The sequence below is a fragment of the Haliaeetus albicilla genome, chromosome 2 (genome assembly GCF_947461875.1).
Source record: "Haliaeetus albicilla chromosome 2, bHalAlb1.1, whole genome shotgun sequence".
NCBI classification, from domain to species: domain Eukaryota; kingdom Metazoa; phylum Chordata; class Aves; order Accipitriformes; family Accipitridae; genus Haliaeetus; species Haliaeetus albicilla.
The window spans coordinates 17,744,941-17,770,400 of NC_091484.1; the positions used below are offsets into that span (position 1 = coordinate 17,744,941).

Consider the following 25,460-nt stretch of genomic DNA (forward strand, 5'->3'; position numbering starts at 1 on the left):
TAAATTTAAGGTCAATACTGCTACGGCTGCCATTTAAGTAACTGACTGAAGGTCAGCGCTACTAACAGAAACTGATAATCGTAGAGTTTAATGAAGACGCGTGGATACTTCTGACCTAACCTGCAACACGGGTGATGGAAACCAAACTAGCCGCGTGCTCTTTCCAGACAGCAGAAGAAATTGCTTGTTGCCTGCAATGCATCTGATCTCTTTTGAAATGCCTCTTCCAGGTGAGACCGTTTGCTCCTTACGAGCTTCTCCTCCTCTCCATTGATCACACAAGGAGCCAGAGCAACCGGTTCCGACGGAGTAATGCCAACGGAGACTGGCAATACAAGTAAGGCAGGAGGCCTACACGCGTTAACAGAGAATTAGATACAGAACAGCTGGTTTTGTCCCCGGGCGTTACATTTGTCACGCCACAACCTCTGAATACAGAAAGGCTGCTAAGCGAACACAGCAGTAACAGCACTATCACCGCGTTCCCGTGGCAGCAGGAGAAACTCCCGTACCTACCAATCGTTCAGCTCTTGGCTTAGTTTAGCCTTGCAACTTCAAGAACAGAAAAGTTCAATCCGAGTGATACAAATCAACAAATTCAGCTCGTGCCGACACGTAGAACTGCACCATCTCCCAGAAAAAGTAAGAAGGAGCTCGTGTCTTGGAAAGGAAAAGTCAGGACAGTATTACTGTTAGGTTGCAACACTTTGCCAGAATCGTTTCTGGTTTGTATCGAAGCGCAACGATGAGTCATAACACCAAACGAATGTAAAGGAGAGGTTTATGTAGCCAAGGACCACTTACTACAACCTGTAACCGACAAACCAACTAAAATATATTTATCTAGGGAGGCATTAGCACACACAAAGTCAATGCAGTAAGGTGCAAGCTTGGGCTTAAGGGTCGAGTCACTGGAGCCTTCCCTGGAGAGAGGCTCTTTCCTCTAACCAGGTCGTCCCGTTTGCCAGCCCACTGCGATTTAAAGGTACAACCAGAGCCAAGTTTTGCCAGAACAGCTGCTTGATTCCCAGTCATAAAAGACCATTCACGCAGCAGCTTTATTCCTGAAATGCACCCGTGAGTCCTCGTCGTAATTTCAGAGGGACTAGGCAGAGATCTGCCTCGCAAAAGCTGCCAGTATAACAGGAGTTCGCCTGATCGGCCAGTTTAAGAGATCTGCGTGCTATAAACTCTTCAAAAGTTTGCGGTCTTTAAATGCTCTTCAGCTGTCACTTGTGCCCGTGAATCTCAAAACAGGCACACGGTGACGGAAAGACGACGAGAGCGTCCACCCAAGAAAGGCAGAATAGCACCTTACCGTGGCTCTCGGCCTCCGGACTCACACGATTGCCGGCTTTATCCAAACGTTGGTTGTTTAAACGGATTGTGCTCTACATCCAGCTGCTGCTCTCCTGCTACGTCCCTGGCATCGATGCTCAAATCTGAAATCAGTGAGCAAGGAAAGCGGTCTATAAACACACGTTTGTTACGGCCTGCGGCAGGCTGAGGAAGCATTCAGCCAGTGAAAATACAGACTCTTGCAGCGAGGGCGATAAGAACGTGCCAAAGCCGAAGAGGGCGTATGGCTGGGGACAAGTGACGTACAGGGAACAAAACGCACGTTGCGGCACCCTGAACGACCCTTCCAAATACGGGGTTGGGTTTGGTGCACCAGGAGGACGGTTTCCAGCTGCCCAGAAAGTGTTACCCTGAAAGGCAATACACTTAAGACAAAAGAAACCAAAACCAAACCCCTCAAAGCCCATAACCATTTCCAGGAGTACAGGAGTTAAGCTTCACATTGGTTGAAAGCTGCCTCCTACCACTACCCCCTCACCCTTCCCCCTTCACCACCAGCACATTTCCTCCTGACCCCTTTTCACAAAGAAGACGGAGAAGGTCTGGGGTCTCGGCCTGGTATCGAAGCACTGTGATGCGCTTGCCGGCTACACGCTCTCTTAGAAGACTGACAGCTTCTCTGCACAAAACAGCAGGGGCTTCCGAACTCTCTGGCCTTCCCGCGCCCTTTTAAACGTGAGGAAGGCAAAGACCAACAGTATCTCGGGTGGTCACAAGGAAGTCAGACTCACTACATTTAGAGCCCAACGCACTACCCAAAGGAATTACCGCAACACAACAAGAGGCAGGGAAGATTAGCGCACAGTCGGATAACGTGCACAGCAGCGGTACGCAGGAAGACTTGCAAAATTTTCCGTCGCTTCACCCCGCAGCTTTGTTTTGAATTTAGTTAAAAGGTAACCCGACTATTAACGCTCACTCCGGTTTTAAAAACTCGGGACAAAGGTTATCACGTGGCGTTGGCGTTGCAGTCAGAACTGAAGTACAAAAACCACGGAAAAGTTGCGCCTCGCCAAGTAACTTCCCAAGGAGACTCTAAAGTGTTCCAGCAACAGTACAGTCAAATCTCGAGTCCCAGGCGAACACCGAACGCTGTGCCAGCGTTCTCAGTATGACCGAGCTCTCTGACAAAGCACCACACCGCACAGAAACGTAAGCGGGTTTATACCTTAGCCTCACGTATCATCTCAAAAGGTAATACAGCCTGCCTGGAAGCGCTGGTTTAAGCGCCCAGCGGGCCTGGCTGGAATCACTGCGTAACCACCAGGGATCACCAATTCCTCCCTGTCCGTGGCCCAGGCAGCAGCGCAGCACTCGGAAGCACCGGGCACACCGAGCCTGTCGGGCCCTCGGCAAGTATGAAAATTATCCCCAACGTTCAGAAGGCTGGCTCACAAGCACAAGGCGTATGCGGAAGAATAACATCGAGATTGATCTTCGGTTTAGCTCCCCTTGATTTGTCAAGGCGCAATTCCGGATGAACCTAGGAACAAGGGAAAAACGGAGAGTCCTGTTTCACTTGGAAGCCCATCAAAAGGCCTCCTTCTTTCCCTCGACTGCTCTGGCTCACCAGCTGATTTTTAAGAGGTGGGATTCAAGAGACACCTGAGCTGCTGCCTCCCACCGCAGCCAAGCGCTTGCCATTTCTAACGCTTTTTTTTAAGAAAGGTAGTAACTTGGGAATCTTAGAACCTGGGGTGGGGACGGGGGCTCCCGCGCTTCCTTGCTTTCCTTTGCATTGCCTGCTCGTAGGCGGCAGAGGCAGCGAGAAGAGACTTTGGGACGCTCTCCTGCCACCGCGTTACAGGAAGCCACAAGCCACCCTTGGCGCCAAGCGGCTTTCGGGGGAGGGCAGCCCGCTCCCGGCCTCAAGGCCACCAGCTCGGAGAAAGAAAAAAACCCCACGCAGATCTGCGGCGGGTGAAGCTGCCGCGTGGGCAGCCCGCAGGAGGCGGCGGAGGAGGCGGCGGAGGAGGCGGCGGCTCGGCGGGGGTGCGGAGGCACGGCAGGCCGCCCCGGGCCGCAGGGCCGCCCCGGCCAGAAGCAGCACCGCGGGGCCGGGCCGGGCCGGGCCCCCCCCGACGCCGCCACTCACCTCCTTGGTGAGGTAGTACTGCAGCTCCGAGAAGAAAAGCAGCACCATGATGAGCCCGCTGACAACCGTCACTGCCGGGGAGACGAGAACCGCCGTCAGCCCCGCCGGTCGCGCGCGCCCGCCTCGCCTCGCCTCAGTCCCGCCTCAGCCCGCCCGCCGCCGCCGCCGCCCCGAGCCGCTGCCGAGCGCCGGCCCGCAAGGCCCCCCCGCCGGCCGCCGCCCCACGGCGAGGCCCGGGCCCGCCCGCCGGCCCCCGGCCGCCCTCACCCCGCCCGCTCACCCAGCGCGCCCCCGCACGTCTTGACCCGAAAGCCCTCCAGGGTCTTGTCTTGGGGAAGGCATCGAACCGCTTCAGCCGCCACAGCGAGTCCATGGCGCCGCGCGGCCCGGAACCAAACCCGCCTTCCGGCGCCGGGCCGGCACCGCCCCGCCACCGCCCCGCCGGGCAGCGCGGCCCGAAGCCGGCCGAGGGGGGGTCCGGGGGGACGGGCGGGGAGGGGCTGGGGCTCCCGGGCTCCTCCGGGGCGGGAAGGTCCTCGCTGCCGCCTCGCCCTCTTCTGACCCTCCCTGCCAGCGGCCCCCGGGCCTCTCCAGGACACCCGAGAGACGCTGACTGTGCCGAGATCGGTTAGCTGGGAAGGGCTTGAGACCAAGGCGGAGCTGCTGGCAGAGAGCAGTTTTCACTCAGTTTGACCTCCTCCCCAGCCCAGCCCAGCCCATCCCAGCCCCTGCCTCCAGCTTTGAAAGGGCTGGCGTTTGTGACCCCCGCCCTTCGGAGAACAACCGAGCTGTCCCTCAGGCTGGCTGTCGCAGCGACAAAGCTGAAAGCCAATCACCTCGGGAGAGTACCAGCGCTTATTGTGCCGAAGCACGGAAGGAAAAAGGAAGGAAAAGAAGGAAAAAGGGAGGAAAAAACCGCCGCGCTCTCGCCCCACCTCCCATCCCTGGCCTGCGCCCTTCACCCCTTCCTCTTGCTACCACCTCCGTGTTTCCCTCTCTCGTCACAGGGAAGGGCTACGAACTCAAGAGGTTAAATCGTACAGCAGCTCGCAATAGCTTACTCGTGCAAGTGAAAAAGACAGCATAAGCTTTTCCTAAGCCACATACTTGCCTAGCCCTTGCTTTTTCCTACTAAAAAAGTGCAGTCCTGCAAAACCTCTTTTATTAAAACAAAATTTTAAACATCGCTGTCACTAGGCAATGCTTGCGAACGTAAACAGAACCAATGTACCCCCGTTGAAAAAGGGCAGTCCTGCAAAATCTCTTTTATTAAAACAAAAATTTTTTTAAATCCCTGTCGCTAGGAAATGCTTCCGAACGCAAACAGAACAGATGTACCCCCATTTCCCACAGCAAAACATAATACGTTTCCGGGAAGGGCACCAGACCGGAACGCCGTGATGCTGCAGCTGCTCCTCTACAGGAAAAGAAGGTTCAGAGAGGCTGACCCAGCTTCCGAGCCTCTGCTTCCAGAACAGCAGCTTTCGGCTCCCTGACCACAGCTGCTAAGGAGCGAGACAGCTCTTGGTGAAGGTCTGACAGCTCCTGGCTGGTCTTGGCACAGCGCTTGATATAGTCCTGCTTGTATTTTCGTTCTTGTGCCAGCTGCGTCTGCAGAAGGGACACCTGAAAGAGGCAAAAGGCCGAGCTCAGACAAGCCCACGCTCTTAGGACCATCCGTAGCTCCACAGATCCGGCCGTCAGGGAAGACGCACCCTCCAACTCCAGCCCTGACAAACATGTTGTCCTTGTGGAATGGGAACTAAGAGGTTGCCAGAGCCACCCTGAACTGAGCTCAGATTACCGGCAATTCCGAGTTTCTTTCTGGCATACCATTCACAAGGCACAACACCGAGACGTGACATGCATATTAAAGAGAGAGGTTTCTACAGGATTTTGTAACCCAACCCTTTTTTTCAAAGGAGAGATTTGGGCTGCTGCCACCTTAGTTCCACCTGCTTTCTCCTCAGCAGGAGGACTGCTGCTTACACAAGGTAGTGAAGAACCGTTCTGTTACGATCTACTTTAGAAACCCGACAGCTAGCACATGAAACGGGAGAAAACTCTCACTCTTCCTAACTTCAGAGCACAGCCCGGGGGGCAAAGGAGCCTTAAAGGACTGCTGAGGCCTTCAAAATCCTCAAACTCTTATTACTTCCTGGCAACAGCGGGTTGTGCCTGCTGGGCTTTTTGGTGGGAGAGACCCAGCTGCTCTCGCCTCCTGTCAGCATTGCAGGGCAGCGCAGCCACAGCAGCTCTGGCATGTTGCCCTCTGCCTGCTTTGGAGCGGAGGAGATGCCAGCACTGGGAGCAGCGCTCGGTGCTTTGCTGTTTCGGGGAGAACAGCTCAGGCCAGAGGTTCTCCTCTGTTTTCAAAGTGACATGTGCTTTGCCAAGGGCTCTGTCCCACGTGGGAATGCCATCCCCAACCTCGAGCTAGGAGTACGAAAATATTCTTTCTTGGCAAATGAACTCAAATAACAGAAGCAATTCCTAAAGGAGTTTTATGGCTTATGGAACCTGCTCCGTTCGAATTACGATACCAAGGTCTGCCAACGTAAAGCCAAACCAGACAAAAAGAGGGTCCCTAATCTGCTAAGCATCTCGAGCAGACTAGGTGGGAAACTCGGGCAGCCAGCTCCGGAAGGGGAACGCGAGGTGCCGAATTAGAAGCCGGTAGCGCGCACGGAAAGCAAGACGTCGGAGGGACTTCACAGCAGACGATACGCGTAGGCTAGGGAACACCACCCCTGAAGAGAGGGACAGCTCTGACCTTCTCTCTGAAATAATAAGGGCACCTTTCTGCAACGGGGCTTGGAAGCCTTCCACGCTTTGGTAGGTAACCCAGAGGTATGCGTGGGAGAAGTGGCCATCTGCTGCTAAGAGCATCTCCCAGGAAGGGGGAGATCACGTTCCAGTTCCGCTGTTTCCCAGACCCAGAGGAGTGCCCCAACTAGCCAGCTGAGGACGATTCTTTGAGCAGAGCACCTTCACTTTCCTGCCGAACTGCTGGAGCAGGTCCACAGTGCAGGCAGACACAACCGTCACAGGGGGAAGGGGGTTCAATCCGTTATCTGTAGCAACAGAACTTCAGGCGCTGAGGCTTCCTGGTGAAAACACCCTTAAGGTATAACTTGATGGCTTCAGCGGTACGCTCGGCTCACTTGCCAGAGCTGAGCACCGTGTACTTTACTCGCATAAATCTTACAGGCATTTTGCCCTGAACACCTGCGAAGATTCACCTCCTCAGGGAGACCAGGGCATACCAGACCCTTAAAAGCACGTGGAAGAGGAGCCTGGCGACTGCTGCTACTGCCAGTACCGCTGTCAAGGGATGGGATAGGGTTCAGGAGCTGGGACGTACATTCTTACGCTGATAAAACAAGCGTCCACGCTGCGCTTAGGTCTCCGACTCGGTCCGATACTGGGATCGTGATTAGCGCAGCATAGCAATAGGAGACTAACGGTTGCCCGAAGGCTGTAAGCTCTGGCGCTGCCTCAGATCCCTGGAGCTCTGATAGAGTGCAAGCTCTACCGTTAACGGAGTCAAGGGAAAATGGAAGCCGTCAACAAGATGAGTAAGACTCAAGGGGAACATCCTTAGAATCTTCTCCATATTCAGGCGAGTGCCAGTTCTCTGAATTTCCTCCAATCCCTCTCCCACCACGCCTGACCTCTAGGCAAGCCAGAGACTAGACCTAGGTGCATGATGTTGTTTGGCCATGGCCAACAGATGTGTCTGACTGACTGGGTATTTCCACTGCCTGGTGTACTCACTTCCCGACAGCCAAACAAAACTCGGGCTGTAGCATCGTGCAAAGCTGTGCCCCTCAGTACAGCCACGGCAGCTTTTGACGAGAGCTTTCCTACTCCTCACCTGGTTCTGCAACTCAGCTAATCGACGACTGCAGTGAGCGTGAGACTCCTCCTGCGAAGAAAATGCAAGGATTTCCTTTTGGTCTCCAGTTTGGCCAGGGCCATGGTCTACGTTCCACTTCTCTTAGGTCTATACTGGGGGGATGCTGCCACTGGGATTTGCCACTGTTCCTCTGTATGGCCAGACCCTCCTCCCACCAAGGAAGATTCTGTTCTCACCTGTCTAGAAGCAGCCATCTTGTGCTGGTCAGACAGCAAAAATCCGCACGCATCTGGCAGCGACCGACCACTGTGATATCTCTTCAGTCTCCTCCGTTCACGTTCCACCTGCACGTTGGTGATAGGAGAAAGGGTCACAGAAACCTGCCACCAAACAAGGAGCAAAAGGAGCTCTGGACATCATGGCAAGGAGATTTCTGCTCTGCTCAGAGGCTGTTAACTGCCCCAGAGAATGCTGCGGGCAAAAAGCACTCGAAGTAGGCTATGGAAGAGAAAGAGCAAGAGGAAACAGTTCCTGACACAAGAGTGTCAAACGTGCGTGTATGGGGACACTGGGGCAGGAAGGGTGGGACCGGAGCGAATGCGCATTTGTGAAGGCAACGGGGTGCCAGAAGAGAGAGAAAATACAAAAGCGTGCGTCCACAGGGGGAAGTGGGAGAGGGAAGGAAACAAGCAGAGGACTCCAAAGTGCTGTCTGTGGAAATGTGCTGTGATCCAGAGGACCGTGAGGCTTTGCAGAGGCAGTGAAAGCCTGTTTTACCTGCTCGAGAGTCCTCCTGAGCTCAGCATTGAGTTGCTTCAGCTCCGCCTTCTCCAGTTCCAGCCTTGCAACTGCTCGCTGCAGACATTCCAGCTGCTGTGACAGGAGTCTCTTCTCCGAGAGCCACGATAGCTGCTCCCCTTCTGCAATAGCCTGCTGGGTATACAGAGAGGAGTTTATGTGAGCTGGTGCCCCATAAAGGTTAGGAGGGACAGAATCGACAAGTCGGGGAGAGTGACCGGACTCGGGAATGGACAGTGCCAAGTCCCTTCTGCTCCTCCTGGTTGACGGGCCAAAACAACACACTCTCTTCCTAGGGGCCCTCCTCCCGATCGCCGTGGGGAAATCCACACAGATTTGCCTTCCGGCCTTTTGGACCGCAGCACAAGTACATCCTGAATGCGCAATGAAGCCCTTCACCTGATCAGGCAACGGTACGAATGCCGTTATTTTTAATACACTGGAAAAGCTGTACCTCCGAAATCGACATCTCTGAAAGCATCCTCTAAGCACCGTCAGCGTAGCTGCTGTGCAACCATCGTTACAAAATTCTGCTAAGGTCAGTCCCTTAGTTTGGTCAGCTGTGCCCCTTCCTTTCCGTGCCAAACCCCAACCACGACACGTTGGCTAAGCTTGCCTACACAGGAGAGAACCAGTTACCCATCCCCAACGTCTGGGCTTGGGGTAACTCTAACAGCAAGCTCCGTAGTTCTTTCAGTAGTTCGGGGGCTGACAGAAAACACTTCAGCAGGTGAATGCCTTGAGCTACGCAGACAGGCAAGCCTGCTGGCTACAACCGCAGTTTCTTTGGCCAAGCAGGTCATGTATTTATGGGACTATATATTCCCGTATCTTTATGGGCATCATCATTAGAATCCTTTATAGACTTTTTAGTTGACTGATGATCAGTCACACTGCCTACCTGATGATGAAACCGGTCCGTGTCCCTCTCCGAAACCATGCTCTGCAGGATGGCTATTTCTTCCCTCAGAGTCCCATTGGCCATTTCACTCTTGGTAAGGGCAAGAGTCAGTGCTTGTGCCTTCTCTTTCCATTTGACTTCTCTGCTCTCGGTCTGCTTCAAAATAGCAATCGTGCGCTCCAATTCTTCCCCATTGGCTTTCCGCTCATCCTCCAGTTGTTGCGTTAGCTCCTTCTGTCTTTGCAAGGAACGGTCTCTCTCCTGGAGAACTCGCCGCTTCTCTGCTTCCTCTTCCTCCCATTTCTGGAGTTTCTGGATTTGTTTCTGCAGGGTCTCCCCGCCATCCTTCCATCGCAAAGCTGATGTGAATTGTTTCAAGAGCTCACTCTGCCTCCTAAGCTCTTGTTCTCTCTCTGTCAGAGTCTGCTCTAAGTACCCGACTCTGTCTCTGTGGTTCTCGATCTCCTCATCCTTCTTTGTCAGAGTCGGCTGAACATGCTGGAGATCTTCCCGAAGAGCTCTTACTTCCTCTTCTAACTCTTTTAGTTCACCTTCAGCCTTGGTCTCTTGCTCCTTCTCATGCAAGGCTTCTTCCAGGAGCTTCTCTTGCTCTCTGCCATGCCTAACCTCTTCATTCTTCTTGGTTAGCCTAGGCTGGAGATTCTGCAAGGTCTTCAGTTCTTCTTCTTGGCGCTGGAGTTTTTGCATGAGAGTTTCGTTGTCTTCATCTCTCTTCCTCACCGCTTGCTCAAGCAGATCCACTTGCTGCTGGCATGATGTTAGTGCTACTTTCGTGCTTTCTTCACGAAGCCGGAACATGTTCATTTGCTCTGTCTGCCTGAGGAACTCCAAATGGTTCTCCTTCAAGATTTGGCTCATTTTGTCTAGATCCTGCTCTAGACTCTTGGCCTGCTTGCCTTCTAACTCCTTCTGCTCTCGAAGCTCCTGGACGTGCTCTTGCAAAGACACTATCTCTTGATCTCTCGCTTCTAGAGAAGATTCAGCGTATTCTAGTTTTTGCTGTACGGCTTTGGTCTGCCTCGCTGCCTCCTCCTTTTGCTGTTGAAGCTTAGAGAGAGCTTCCTCCAGAACCTCTATCTTTTCCTCTCTTTCTTTCAGAGTCAGCTTTGTTGCTTGGAGGTTTGTTTGCTCAGCTTCACGCTTTTCCTCCTTTTCCTTCCACGCCTCACATTGCTTTCTAAGGGATAACATTTCTTGTTCTTTTTCCTTCAGTGCCACTTGAAGCTGCTGCAGAATTTCCTTCTGCTGTCCAGAGTCTTGCTCTTCTTTTTGGAAGGTCTCAATCAGTTCCTTCTGAGATTCAATCATTAAATCCTTTTCTTTCAGTATTGCTGTAGTGTACTCTAAGTCTCTGTGCAAGACATTCATCTGTTCTTCTGTTTTTTCCGCATAGCTCCTTGCCTGTTGCTTTTGGATGTCTAGGAGTCTGTCCTTTTCTTTTAAGGTTCCTAAGGTCTGCTCCAGTTGGTCACGGACAGTCCTTAACTGCATTTCCATGACTTCCTCAGCTTCCCGGATTTGCTGTTGTTGCGACTCAAGCTCTTGATCCTTTTCAGATAAAGAAAGGGTCATCTTTTCCAGTGTACCACGAAGCTCTTGCAGGTAGCCCTCTTGCTGTTCCTTGTACTGCTGCAAGAGTCGTAACTGATCCCTTTGAGAATCACACTCGCTCTCTCTGTCCTTAAGAACTGCCCTCAGGTGTCCAAGGCTCGCGTGCAGAGATTTCGCCTGTTCTCTCTCCATTTCCAGCGCTTGGATCTGCTGGGTCAGAGACAGAAGCTCCAAATTCTTCTCCTTCAAGTTTCCTTTCATATGATCAAGATCCACCTGCAGATTTCTCACTTGTGATGCACCGTCTCGTTCTAGAATCATTATTTTCCCCTCCTGGAATTGGATCTCCCGGTCTCTCTCCTCCAGCTCTTCGCTCATCTTGCTGACAGCAGTCCTCAGCATTTCTCGCTGCTTCTCCAGCTCCCGTATCTGTTCTTGCTGGGATTCAACCTCCTGTTTTTTCTCTGTTATGTCCTTGATAACCTCACTGAGAGTAGTTTCGTGCATTTCTTTCTGGTTCTCCAGCCTTCTCACCTGTTCCTGGTACAACTTCATTTCTCCCTCCCTCTCCGACAGGATGGCAGTCATACGAGTGAGACTCTCCTGCAAAGCTTTTCTCTGTGCTGCCTCTTTTTGGAGCATCTGGATTTTCTCCCGCTGCGTTTCCACTTCCTCGTTTTTGATTTTTAAGATAGACAATGTAGTCTGAAGTTCTTGTTCAAGGCAGCGATTCCTATCTGTTGCTGCATTTGCTCGGGTTTCGGAGGCTGTGACCGATTCCTGAAGAAGTTTCATCTCCCGTACCAGTTCTTCTTTAACGGCTCGCAGTCCGTCCCGTTCCTGCTGCAAAACAGTGACAAAGAGGTTCAATAATTCCACCCATGTATGTTTGCTTTTCGTACTAGATTTGAACTCCTGCTTCAGTGGCAGTCAGGGGCTGCCCCCTCCCTCCCTGCCTCTCGGGATGTTGTAAGACCTTTCCTGCGCCACCCTTTCGGTTGCGTCTTTCCCAGCTTACTCGGCCAGTCCCGTCTTCCTTTTTGCCCTTCTCCGAACCTCTTCCAGCTCGAGCGTGTTCTTTTGGGGAGGAGCTGCCAGAACTGCAGCCAGGATTTAAAGTCCAGACTAACCATGATTTAGGCAGTGGCACGATGATGTTCTCTCTGATAGGGAGGGAGGAAGGGAAGACAGAACAACCCCAACATGGGAGTTCCCGTTGTTGGGGTTGGGCGTTGGGGTTTTTTTTGGACCTCTACCGTGTAGAGTTTTCATGGTACCATCCTCTAGAACCCCACTGTGCCCTCTTGAAGGAGTAGCGGTCAGATCACAGACACAGTTACGGTGTTCATGTTCTCTTCAGGCTGCAACGCGCTTCCTGCCTTTCTCAAACCTACACTGTGGTAGCCTCTCGCATTCCAGGCCCTGTCCCTCACGGCACAAAGGTCTCATGGCTGCCAAGGCATCGCTCCTCTTTACAAAGGGGTATCGAAGAGACGCTTCCACCCAGACGGACAGTGTCCAGAGAAGCACTGCCAATAAGGAGCCCAGAAGAGTAAAAAAAACCACACAAATTCTCCTTTCACGGTCTCTACCTCTTGCTTGGCACTTTCCACTCTCGTCCGTTCCTCCTCTTGTTGAGCTTGCATGGCAGCAACTTTCTGCTTCATATCAAACAGCTTCTTCTCGTGCTCCCTTTCTGTCTCTGCCTTCTCCTTTTCCCACTGCTCCAGCATCTCCTGTAGCTCTGAATGGTGCCCTTCCCGCTCGCTTGCCTGATGAGGGGAGAAAAAGACTTCAGGAGGGAGTCCCAGCCAAGCTTCTCAAAAAAATGGGAAGCTTCATCCCTCCCACAAACCCCCACCTCGACAGCGCACAGTAGTGGCTTTGTGCCCTCCATAAATCATGTCCTATCAAGGAACTTAAAAGGAGGGTCAAGCTGGTGGAAGAAGAGGAGATGTTACCTTCCCCTCTCTGGCGGCTGCCTGTTTCCTAGCACCTCTCGCCTACGGGATTTCCCTCTAGTCTCAGAGTCTCTATTTTCAAAGCTCAACTCCATTCTCATCAAGGAGAAGATGCAGATGGACTGCAGGGTGAGAAAGAGGCCAGCACCCCGATGCCCTAGTCACAAGACGGGCCACGAACTCAAGTTCAAGCCCAGGAACGAGGGGCTGTTCCATCTGTTCTGTATGCTTTGAGCCCAAAGATAACACCTCTGTCAACCGTGAAAGGACAGAAAGAAAGGAACAAAGTTCCCACGACTGCAGTTGGCAGGAAAGTTAGGAGTCTACTTCATGGTAGACAGGAGTCTGGTAAGATCCTACCCCTTTACTGCCATGCCTTGGGTGGGGACCACCCAACCTTCTGCTCAACTCGTCTTAGGCCCACACGGAATCCGTGGCTTGCATTTACTGTCCCGGCATAGTCCTGTAGGTCTTCACGTGCTTTCAAGTGCGAGCTCTTGGCTCTGCTGCCTGGCCTAGCAACGCGTGGCCTATGACAGACGCTTGCTGCCATTTCACACGCTCAGGCTATTATTCTTCTAAAGCCAGCCCACAAAGCTTGCCTCAAGACTTCAGAAGCATATTGTTTCCTACCAGCTCTTGCAGGAGCTTGTTTATTTCCACTTCGTGATCCGTTTCCCGAAGTTTGAGGGTATCGTTATACTGCTCTTCTGCCCGCAAGAGCTGTTGCGCCATGTTTTCCCGTTCCTGCTTCATGAGAGATCTCTCTGCTTCCAGCTCACATTGAAGGCACTTCGCTTCCCCTGCAAACGTGACAAATGGCAAGATTCAGGGCCTACACAAACAGCGGTTCTGACTTCACTAACCGTAAGCCATTTGAATTTCAGTGTAGGAGGGATCTGTCCCCAGCTCCTTCACTCCTTAGAAGCACTGCAGACGGAGAGCTATTTTTATACCATCCTCCCTAGGCAGGGGGGTCACCAGAAACAAAGCACATGAGGCTCTCACCTTGTATCACCTCCTTGGCCTGCCTGACTGTCTGAAGTTGGATTTCAAGCTGACTCCTGGCGATCTCCAGCTGACATAAGCGCTGCTGAGCCTCAAGCAGGCTGGATTCCAGGGTCTCCCTCCCGGCCCTACAAGAGGCCAATACGGAGAGAAATGAGTTTCTTGCTCCTGACGCCCACAGGGAGTTAGTCCAGTAGGAGCTGGTTCAAGATCCCTACCCCTCAGTTCGGAAAATGGGTTGCATGGAAACTGGTATACAGAAGGCATATTTCTGCCATTTAAAAGAGCAATGCAGGCCCCTCCGAGGGAATGCCCAGGCTTTACTTATGACCTAGCGTAACACAGAAAGCCCAGCCGAGTTTGATCTCCATCGCCAAATCTTAAATTGCTATTGTCTGATCTATGACGCACGGGTAGCTGTGCTCACAAAGTCTGTGCCAGCAAGCAAAAGCCCAGCCTCTGCTCACAGCCCTTTGCTCATCGTCACTTCCAGGTTGCTCTGCAGGGGCGCAGAGTAAGAGCATCTCCCTGGCTGACTCGTGACTTTTTGATGCTGTTCGTAGTGTACGTACAGGGAGGTGATCTTCCAGACTCCCTATATTTCAAAGGGACTAAAGCAATACATCAGATGATACAGTAAAAGCTCATGCTTGTAAGCAGCATTTGTAAGAAATCTGAACTAGATTTTACCTGAACAAGGACTACCTGAAAGGAGAGACAGGTAGCCTTCAGTTTAAACTCTTGGAAGTTCGCGAGAAAAACTTGCTACTTTTCTCTAAGCGTTGCTAACTAAGCAGGCAGTAGCCCAAATGGCTTGCCGCTCTTTAAAATGGAAGTTGTAGTACTGCGGAGGCAAATTGTTACATCCATAGACTTCAACCAGCTGCTGCGTATGACACACAGGACTCTGCAACCAGGAGCTGAAGTTGCCTCCCTGATCTAACACGGCGTCCTGTGTGCCAGGTTCCTACCATACACAGCACTGCCTCACTAGAACAGGCGTGCAACCAGGATAACATCCTTCAGGGTAAAGGGGCACCCGAGTGGTACAACACTAAGACCCACAACAGTAGGATTTCACTGCTTTGATGGACGATGGAGGATGTATCTTCAAGAAGGAGAACAAGCACATATTTCTGACTACGCCAATGTCTGGCAGTCCAAAGTAAATATGCTCCATTTTAAGGATAAATCAAAGTCAGTCTCTAAAACAGAACAGAGAAGATAAGAGTCCAAAACTGTGACGACAACAACAGGCTCTTGAGAACAACATCTGGCAAGAATAGTTGCTGCAGCCCAATAATTGACAGAACATAATTCAGCTGGATCAACTAAGAGGAGCTGGAGCTCAGAAGCAGCAGCAGCTCTCAAGAAACAGACTGAGTCTAAATGGTGTTTATCAGCCTTGCTAACAACATACTCTGGAGTGGTAAGGCGTCAAAGTCAAGAAGCGTGACAAACAATCTCGCATTTGTACAGCTCTGCAAGGTCAGGAGTCTTCTAAAAAAGACCTGAGAGGAGGACAAACATCTCCATACGTTGGGTAGTTTGGGGTTGGTTTTTTTTTTTAAAAGCAGAACTTGTCACACGTGATCTTAGAAACCTGATCCAGCAGAAGGACAAAATCTTGTTCCTGCCCTGCATAAACTCCTCCATGATGTCTATCTCAAAACAGCACGTGGTAGGGAGTACCGGACCCACACATCAATGATGGGCAACAATTCCCGCAGACTGGCGAGCATTCAAAAGAGGCTTCCCTGCTGCTGGTGTAACCAACTCTAGGTCCTGCACCACAGGTAACAAGAGTTAGACTAGAAACAGTAGGCCCTCAAGATTTTCAGCACGAGCCTCTAGCTTCACCCTAAATGGCAGTGTCCTACTCGCAATGTCCGTACGTAATAGACTTGAATTCTGAAGATCCCCTGTCAAACTACTTGATAAGGAACGATCCAAGTTCAAACGCGCAGAACGAGAAACCGAAACCAGAGAGAAGCTTTGGGTTTCAGTAAACATCTGCATGGTTTAATTACTACTCAATGCAGAGCCAAGGTACCAGATACTGAGGAATTACGCTGGCTTGCTTTGGACTTCACACAGGAACGTGCAAGGGGGCATAAACATGAGCCCCAGGCTCAGGAGAGCTTTGTTAGCTTTAGCTGTCAGAAAAATAACATTCAAACCATGCTGTACTGGTTTGGGTTTTTGGTTTGGTGTTTTTTTTTTTTCTCGAGATTCCTCCATTTTCTGTCCATGGAAGGTGAAAATAGCTGAAAAGCATACAGGATGCAATGAACCCTCGTGTCATGATTATCACCTCTATAATTACAGACATTAAATAATCTCCTGCCTAGGGTCTCCCCCCTGCCTTTACCTGGCCTCTGCCAGCTGCTCTGCAAGGCCTCGTCTGTCCCGCTCCGTGGCTGCCAGTCGCACCTCTAAGGCAGCCTTCTCGTGCGCCAGCAATTCCTTCTCTTTGGATACGTTGGCCAGTGCTTGTCCTTGGCGAGAGGACTCCTGCCGCAACTGCTCCAGACCACTGCTAGCTGACTCTTGCTGGCGGTGAACCTGAAAGCGGGACAAAATACAGTTAGAGTCCCTTCTCTGGAGTTCTGTGCAGAGCCAGCCAGCGCCACTTCTGAATCAGCTAGAGGAGAAAGAGCTCCGGTACTCTGGCCTGAAAGTTTAAGAGCATCTGCTTCGTGCCGCCCTAACACCCTGGGCTGCCAAAAGGCACTAGGGCTGTTAACCTGAAAGCGATGTGTAAGGCCCTGCTGGGTTGCCTGGGACCAGACGGCCCCTTCAGGACAAACGTACACACCCAGACCACATCTTTTCACGCAAAAATACCACATCTTCCACAACTGCCACCTTGCAAACTAAAATTCTATCAGAATCTATTCCAGTGCTGGGAATTTTCAGGAACCGTTGAGCAAGAGCAACTTTGCTCGCCGAACAAAGTGGAAATACACATGGTTTCTCCTTCTAGAAGAAGAAAAACCAACATCAAAGCGTCACCTCGTCGCAGAACACCACCACACACCTACTTCAGTGTGTACGGCAGTTGGATGCAATGAGGTGATCCTTGGCAGGGAAACAGCCCTTGTGGTGAGCAGTGTCATTTAGTGATTTACGGAAGTCCGGCTGGTGTGGCCAAAGAGATGGTAGACTCTACTTGGACAGTAGTTCGTGTCAACAATACTGTCTACTTGTCTTACACAAACAAGTTGCCCAATAGACCTTGCTGGCATTCAAGCCTGAAGACTAACCGTGATTTTTCAGCTTGCTTCTGCAGTGATGCCAATACACCTCTGATGGGTATTTGCCAAACAGACCACGTACTCCAAAACTAAGACTGTCTAACAGGGAACAGACCTTCAGAAACAAACAATTCTCCTCTCAAAGTTACCCCATAAGACCTAAGATTGTACATTATGAAACCGACACTGAAATGATGGCAAACTCCCTAGTCTCCTCCAGCGATGCAATTCTCCCAAGCTCTTTTTCCACTCTACCAAAACCAGTTAGTCCAGAGTAAACAGTCTTCTGTGACCACCTCTTTCTCAGCTTCTCCCTCAAAGCCTAACGAGGATCTAGCAATTCAAAGCAGCATGTAGGTCGTAAAATACAGTTTCAACAATTTCAGGGTGCCATTCCCGTTCTTAGCAGTACAAGACAGCAGACACTGACTCGCCGCTTTGTCCCGCCCTCTAGGCCCCAACAAGCCGAGCCTGGAAAGTTGCAGACTTCACAACAAAAAGCATAAATAGAAACATGCAGCCCCGGGGGTTTTTGGCCTCAGAAAATGGGTGAAGAGCTACCCTGTTTGCTTCTTTCGACGCATGTGAGAGTAGTAGCCTCACGCAGATTCGTGGGCAAGGCAAATCACCTCTCTGCAGCTTATCAAAAGCCAAAAAAGAGGCCAACACAGACAGGTGGATTAAAGGAATCTGTAGAAGCAGAGGACGACCCAGAGAATTGCACAACAGCTCTGCAAGCCATCAACACGCTTCCAGAAGGAAGTAAACAACGCCGCCTGACCCCCAGCGCTACCAAGTGTCTCCTTGACAAAAAACACTGCAGAATCCAACAGATACAGCTTCACTGAGCCAAGCAGCCAAAAGCCCACCCAGAAAGCACCAGGTTTTTGGTCTCACCTCAATGAGTTTCTCTTGGGTTTCTGCCTTCTCCTCTGCCAGCATCCTCAGCTCTGCCTGCAGCCCCTCCTGTTGCTCCTCTGCTTTCTTCAGCAGCTGCTCCAGGTGGGCTTTCTCTGCGCTCAGCGCCTCATTTGTTCTTTCACACAAGTTCAGCTTCTCCTGGCCAGAGATCTTTGCTCTCTCCATCTCGTCCACTTTGCCTGACAGAACGTCATGCTCTTGCTCCAGCTACAATCGCAGAAGCACAGAGGAAATAAAATAACAGTAAGATTTACTCTGTAGGAGCTTTGGCTTGGACAGAGAAAAGAGCAACGTTTCCATATTCAGACAGTCATACTGTCCGAAGGCAAGAAGCCTGAGAAGCAGCAGCAGCAGCAGCTGGAGACAAACACCTGGCAAGATCTTTGACAACTCTGCTCACCTGCAACACAAGTTTGTTCAGCTGCACCTTATCCAACGCAAGAGCTTCATTGATACTGCTCACGTTCGCTGCTGCAACGTGTAGATCGGCTATTTCAGCAGTCAGCTTATTCTGAGCCCCTGTCAACTCTGCTACTGACTGCTCTGCCTGAAGAGACAAAAGAACAACATGACAACAAAGACAGGAAAATCCCTGACCTCAAGCAGCAACTCCAGATCCCCTGTTGTGTCTCTGACACACTCCCAGTTCAGCGTTCCCAACAAGCACGTGGGCACTAACGACACCGCAGAGCCTCTGTGGTCCGATCGCCATTTTCCAAGAAGGACAACAACATTGTCCCTGTCTTCTACTGCCAGAAACAGCATCTGTGGTGGTCTTGCTATCACAACTGCCTCTCCCACAAGTGCTGCCTCGGAATAAGGTGACCATACCTTTTCCAGTGCCACGGTAAGCTCGTGTTTCTCTTGCTTCAGCAGATCCCTCTGAAGGTGCGATTCCTCCAGCATCTCTCTTGTGACTACCAACTCGCTCTGCAATAATGAGTGTTCTCCTTCAAGTGCAGCTAAGTCCTTCAGTCTATCAGAAGGGGAAAGACAAACAAGTTTTTTAACGTAAAAAACATTCTCATTTCCAAAACCACGAGTATAGAATCATAGAATCATTTAGGTTGGAAAAGACCTTTGAGATCATCGAGTCCAACCGTAAACCTAACGCTGCCAAGTCCACCACTAAACCGCGTCCCTAAGCACCACACTCTACACGTCTTCGCAATACCTCCAGGGATGGTGGCTCAACCACTTCCCCGGGCAGCCTGTCCCAATGCTTGACAACCCTTTCGGTGAAGAAATTTTTCCTAATATCCAATCTAAGCCTCCCCTGGCACAACTTGAGGCCGTTTCCTCTCGTCCTATCACTTGTTACTCGGGAAGAGAGACCGACACCCACCTCGCTACAACCGCCTTTCAGGTAGCTAACAGCTTCCCGCCTGTTAGTTCTCCCTCTCCTCTTTCGTACGTTGGACACAAGACTTTCCAAAGTTCTTCTTTGGGTAAGACAGACTTTTAAAAAGTCCACCTTAATAGTCCCACAATTACTTTTGCCTTCAGCAGTGAACTGATGAAAGAGCTGGCAATCTATCTGGGGAGATGTGTACGAATTTCCCAAACTAATAATCACAGGATCACAGGATGATTCAGGTTAGTATGTGTGATGTTGCAAAATGGCACTCCTTGCCCCAAAGGCCTTCTGCGCTCAGTCTAGCGTGGAAACGGCAGTACGGAGGGGCTACATTGCATATGATGGTCCTGTGCAAATTCCTCCCAACTCCTTTAGCACAGCCCTGGGTAGCAAAAGGGCTGTACAAGAGACACAGCTCTCTTTACGCTGGTCTCCATTTCTCACCAAGAATCAGTTAACAGCAAAAACACTGTAATACGCCATCTCTTTTCCAGTCCTGCCTTACTCACAAGAGCTTCTGTCTGTCAGACGGTTTTTTCTGTCCGTTCTGTTGAAGGCAATAGTTTGACTAGGGACAGGAACAAGGCTGTGCAGAATGGGTGCGTTTTAAACGTGAACACAGCCCATCCTATGAATCCAACGAGCACCCACAGAAGATAACGCTGCTAACAGCAAAGTTTAAAACACATTCACCTGTCCTGAAGCTCCTTCTTCTCCGGGTCCCCTTCGACTTGTAAGTGCATCACCTCCCAAGTCTTCCGGCTTATTTCCTCTTCCGCTTGCTGCTGTGCCTGATCCTCGAGGACAGGTCTACCCAGCGTAACGGGTTCCCAGGGCCGTACGCCACAGTTTAGGCGGGAGCAGTTTACAAGTATAGATCCAGAAAGCCTCATTTGCTCTGCCTTCAGCTCTGACAAATCTCTGAAAAAGAATCAAGAAAGAGGTAATGTTCACACCACCACCTTTATCAGCTGACTCGCTTCCGAAGCACGTAATTGCGCAACAGTAAAAGCCGGCAGGAAAGACGACATCTTCGCTGGGGACGAATCATTCCTCTGACACTTTGGGATCAGGACACATCTTGACCCTTGGGCAATGGGTCTATTTGACGGTTGAGGAATGAATCTGTTTTCTCCCCAGAGATAAGAGGAAATGTATGGAACAGCCAGAAGGCTTCGAGAATTAACTAGCGGGTCAGGCGTACTCTACGCATTAAGGAAAGCTTATCACCAAATAAGGTAAATGGCTGACGGTAACCCAGAGTTTGAAATTGCATGCTGACACCAGAAGAATTTACTGTTAGGCTACGCTATTCTTCTCTGCACAGAAGGCACCTGTGAGAAAGGAACCTCAGAGAGCCCAAGAACAAGAAAACAATCATAAAAGGGAGGGATCAAACTAAGCAACATCAACTGGAGAAATGTAATAGCAGGGTAGAGAAGCTATTCTTTCTCTCAACAGTGTTGGTACAGGAATAAGCGGATGCAAACTGACCACGATAAACGTAAGCTGGAAATGAGAAGGAAAAAATAAATATATACATATTCACGAATGATCTTTCCATCAGGAGCAGTGGGAAAGGAAAGCCAGTGAGATTTAAGGCAAACTCTATAAAAGGGGACCGCTCCACATGCTGCATGCATAGCTTTGGTGAGTCTCTCCCAACTCGTCCACATATGCCTGTGTCTGTGTTAATATGCCCAAACATCACCATAGCCAAGTTCACCTGTTCAGGGCCCCTGCATTGCTTATAGCCTGAGCCCCTCAGCTTTACCTGAAAACCAGCATCAAACAAAATGATTCTGAATATAGCCTAAGGCATGCTTAAGGCCATCGCTTCAGACTGCCAAAGGAGAAATGGTATCTTTAGCCGCAGCTAGCGTAACATCAAGGCTCAAAAAGCAGCTGTGAAGGGAAGCTGTGTTTTTTCTGCAACGAGATCTAGCCTTCACTTCTACTCACCGGTCAGTGGCAGTCTTCATTTCCAGGAAATGACAGCGGAAGGTTACCACCTGACGCCACAGGCTGAGTAGACGGCTGCGTTCACCCCTTAGGTAGCTGTCATAAAGCTAAACAGGCAAAGACAAAAAGAAATGCCAATTCAGCCTTCGCTGTCACTGTACAAGCCTTTCAGAGAGGGGAGGGTACACAACCGTCATCACCGGGTCTCCTTTAAGAACTATTCCAATCGGGGGGGGGGGCATCAAGGACTGAAGAGCCACCACAGAGGCATCCTCAGTAGACCTGCCACCTGACTGCAAAGAAGGGAACATCCACACTTCCCCTGCAGGCGCGGGTATCAACAAAGCAAACTGATCGCGATTCATCATCTCGCCTTGCAGAGGTGTCTAACAGGCTCGGTGGAGGAAGACAAAAACAAGCCCCTCCGAGACCAGTGTCAGATTTGCTTGCAACAGCCTATTGGTAAGGGAGGCCTGTGCTGTTCTTCTGTTGGCTACCCTGAATCCGAAAACACACTGACCTCTCTTCGGTCTCCACTGCTGCAGACAGAGATTTAGGAACTATTAAAAAACAGACGAGCGTTCATGGGTCACTGCCCTACAGTGCCCAGCAACAGCAAGCATTTGCCTTTGAGAACGAGCAGTACGGTCACAGCACGCGGGCATCTCCCATCACCACAATTTGCTGACACTCCTCCATCTCACACCCCTGTCTTCTGCTCATAAACACCAAGACAGCCTCAATGGTGCCACGACTTTCACACAGCAAGCTCTCCAGGCCAGAAATAAAACCCATTCTCATTCCACCCCGGCATCGCGTCTGACATTCCCGTCGCCCATCCTTACCTCACGTTCACCGCGCCACTCGCTCTCCTTCAATTCCAGCTCCTCCCGGGCCCTCATCCAATCCACCGTCAGTTTTCCAACATCTTCTTTAAGGGCTGAATTAACCTCATTCGCTTCCTCGAGGTGTTCCTGCAGGAGAGTGTTCACTTCTGCCAGATTCTCACACCTTGGAAAGGGAGAAACAGCAATGAGGTCACTGAACAACTGCTATCCACAAGCAGCGCCTCCGTGATTTCCCAACTCCCTCAACACTGACTTTGTTGTCAAACCGAGAGGCAGTAAAAGTGCTTTCTAGGATTAACTAAGATCTCTCTGTGATGGCATACTCATTTGCTTCTCCTTGCTTTAAGCCTTCTACTTCCACCTACAATTTCGGTTTCCCCTTCTACTTTGATGATGCCCACAGTTCACGTCTTGCCTCCCCTTCGTGCTGTCTGATCACTGGACGCATCACCTTTCTCTAGCACTCTCCTGACCCGCTCACCTACTGAACCACAGAATAATTTAGGCTGGAAAGGGACCTTTGGAAGTCACCCGGAATAACCCCCCCGCTCAAAACAGAGCCATTCAGCACACAACACTATTACTGCACCACAGAAAACAGACTGTGGACCTCTCTCCTTTCAAAGCAGCTTGCCCAACTGCTCCCCTTGGGGAGACCAGGGAGCACTGACAGGTTTTCCCTCACTTCCACGAGCATCCAGGATACCAGGTATGAGGGAACGCTTCTTCCTTGTACCTTTGCTGCTCCTCTTCCACCTGAAGCAGTGCTTTCTCCAGGCTCTGGTCTTCTGTGGCTTCCCACCTGCCTGGAAGGGGTCCCTTCAGAAGAAAGGAAAAGTTTAGTCAAATTCTTGTCTTCCCTTCACTGCTGTGAGCATCCACCGCTTTCCGCTCCATTCGCTTGGGTAGCTCAGGAGCTCGTGGCTTCTTCCAGGCGTAACAGTGTCGTGACTATGGAGAGCAAGGGAGGGGAAGGGTGGTGCTCAATGCGAGTAGCTCTCCTCAGTCCCCCACTGTGGCACTCTCGCAGCTAGGTCTCCTTAGCTCACAACCGTGAGCGCTCACTTCGACTTGAAGCCTGGGAATGCTCTCCTACTCTCCTACCCTTTGTTCTTCCTAGGTTTACTTTAGCCGTGAAGCAGAAAGAAAAGCACATAGCCGTATGTTGAACGCCAGCATTCTTGCCTTCCAAAATGCCACGTTTCAACCCGTTCTTTTTCAGAGGCGGCCATATAACCTAACAGGCAGTGTAGCCCTCTCCTGAGCCCTAGGACAAAATGTTACGCCAGCAATAAAGCACCCTTTCTCAAAACTAAAATCCCCCTTCACAGGGTTTCCTGCACCCGCATTTCTGGGACCACTGGCTCCTCTAAGAATGGCAACTGGACAAAACACTCGCAGGCAAACTTACAGCGCTTCTTTAAACCCTCAGGCAGCAAAATCTTGCTTCCCTCTGCCATTGCTTTGGGGAGCTTGCTTTGGCCCGCCTTAACAAACGCCACCTACACGGTCTTTAGTTGGCAACCTGCACACTCACCCCTCCTGCTGCCAGCTGCTGCTCCAACTCTCGACACCGAGTCCGGTACTGCAGTACCTGGACGGAGACATAGAATGAAGATGAGCGAATGCAGCTTGTAACAGGCTCGGCTCCTCCTGCATTAGCTTTTCTCCAAGTCTTTACAGCCCAAGCACAGTACGTTTCACAGCGCTGCCGATGTGCCGATGCCGCCAACAAGAAGTCGTTACGATACAGGGAAGCTTCACTTTATCTCGTACGGAAGAAACTGAGACGGGGCTTCTTTTACGCGTACTGCCACCTGCTCATCCTAAGAGCTGCCTGCCTCGGCCCGGGGCCGCCCCAAACCACCCCCGCCGGCTCGGCTCCTGCCTCTGGGACGGCCCCCTGCTAACGTGGCCCAACAAAGGCGCCTGCGAGCCGGGCATCTTTATTTCAGCACGGACAAGCCCTCACGAGAGGCTCGGCAGGGTGACAGCGGCAGGGCCAGGCGCCCAGCGGGCCGGGCCGGGCCGGGCGGAGGAGGGCGGCTCCCGGGGCCTCCCCCGAGCTGCGGGCTCGGCGCCGTCCCGCCCGCGGCAGCGCCGGGGAACGCCCCGGGGAGGGCCCCGCTGGGGCCGCGCCTTCGCCCCCCGACATCGCCGCCGCCGCCGCCGAGGCCCCTCTCAGCGCTGCGCGGGCGGCCCGGGCACCCCGGCCCCGCCACCGCGGCCCGTCCCCGGGCAGCTCCCCGCCGGGCCGGCGCCCCCGCTCCTCACCTTCGCCTGCAGCTTCCGCACCAGCACCGCTTGCCGGTGCTGCGCCTCCTCCGAGCTCTGCAGCCGGCGCCGCACGGAGGCCTGGCTCCGCGCCGCCATGCCCCCGCTCTCCAGCCGGGCTCCGCCGCCTGACGGGCCCCGCGGCGGGGGCTGCTCCGCGGCCTGCCCCGGCGGACCGCGCTCAGGCGCCTGCCGCGGCGGGCGCAGCGGCTCACCCTGCCGGCCGGGCGCGACCGGGCGCCGGGCGGGAGAGCCGGGCTCGCTCGGGGCCGCTCTGTGGCAGCGCTTCCCTTCTCGCTTCTCCCTTCTCGCTCCTCGCTGAGGGTGCGGCGTTGGGCTGCGGTGCTGCCGCGGGGGAGAGGCCGCCCCGGCAGCCGTTCGCTCCAGCGCGTTCCGCTCAGAGACCGTTAAGGGCCCCGCAGAACGCTGGGGGCAAAAAGCGCCCCCGGTGCAGGCTGGGAGAGAAGGAGCGCGAGGAAAGCCCAGAGGGTCGGATGGCGGGGGCTGGGGCCACTGGGGCAAGAAGGGTGGGACCGCAGGGACCGTGGAAAAGGTCCATCGCCCAGGGAAGCCAGCTGAAGAGCTGGAACTCGCTACGAAAAGCTCCAACTTCAGCCCCTGGAGCCGGAGTTCCCATCTAGTACGAAACCCAAGCCATACATAGGTGGAATGACTGAAGCTTTCGCTCCCTGTTGTGCAGCAGGAACGGGACAGACTGCAAGCAGTGGGAGAAAAACCGGCATGGCAGAGAAAAGTTCAAATTTACAGGACAACGAACTCTGTGAATTAAGCTTTATTTCATGAGCCCGTGAAGAAACACAACAAACACACACGACAACCAGGGCTCGGTCCCCTTTGCCCGGGCTACTCTCTTACGTGAATTTACCGAGGCACTACTCAAGCCATGATGTTTCAAAACTTACAACCCGTAACACTTAAAGTCGTGGGCTTATGGCGGGGGGGGGGGGGGGGCGGGGGGAAGAACAAAAATAAAAAACCACCAAAAAAAGACTTTGTTTTTCCCTAGTGAGAGTGCTCATCCTTCCTCCTCCGTCACCGCGCGGGCGTCCCCTGTATCACACTGTGAAGCACAAAAGCCCCAGCAGTCCAGCTGCTGTTGAATCTCCTTCAAAGGCTTTTTGGCTAAGCTGCTGTTTTATACCTTCCAGCTTGGAAGTCTGGTCTATACCATCTCCAAAAGTCAGCAGATTCTGACAATACTGCCAGGCAAAGATGGTGGCTGCAGGAGACAGCCAGCTGCAGGTGCTAATGGCTGCATCATGGCCCT

The 25,460-nt window shown here is 52.1% G+C and overlaps 1 protein-coding gene across 1 annotated transcript; it reads right to left on the reverse strand.

The window, feature by feature from the left end:
• Positions 1–4,888: 4,888 nt before the first annotated feature.
• On the reverse strand, positions 4,889–24,053 carry LOC138688287 (centrosome-associated protein CEP250-like). The gene is made up of 21 exons (XM_069799611.1): positions 23,871–24,053; positions 23,436–23,492; positions 22,781–22,849; positions 22,635–22,717; positions 21,896–22,061; positions 21,051–21,157; positions 19,782–20,009; positions 19,594–19,674; positions 18,563–18,707; positions 18,132–18,278; positions 17,708–17,938; positions 15,925–16,118; positions 13,554–13,681; positions 13,179–13,348; positions 12,592–12,667; positions 12,177–12,376; positions 9,004–11,427; positions 8,091–8,246; positions 7,550–7,693; positions 7,332–7,382; positions 4,889–5,080 (listed from the first exon to the last, which is right to left on the reverse strand). Exons 1-21 carry the CDS (start codon positions 24,051–24,053, stop codon positions 4,889–4,891), a joined length of 5,232 nt encoding a protein of 1,743 aa, XP_069655712.1.
• Positions 24,054–25,460: the final 1,407 nt, after the last annotated feature.

Excerpts from the sequence above, each read along its gene's own strand:
- LOC138688287 (XM_069799611.1), bottom strand. The coding sequence starts at position 24,053 with ATGTCGGGGGGCGAAGGCGCGGCCCCAGCGGGGCCCTCCCCGGGGCGT. Across the intron at positions 22,850-23,435 it reads AGCAGCTGGCAGCAGGAGGG|TCACGACACTGTTACGCCTG; the intron begins GTGAGTGTGCAG and ends TGCTCTCCATAG. Across the intron at positions 20,010-21,050 it reads ATGAAGACTGCCACTGACCG|AGATTTGTCAGAGCTGAAGG; the intron begins GTGAGTAGAAGT and ends ATTCTTTTTCAG.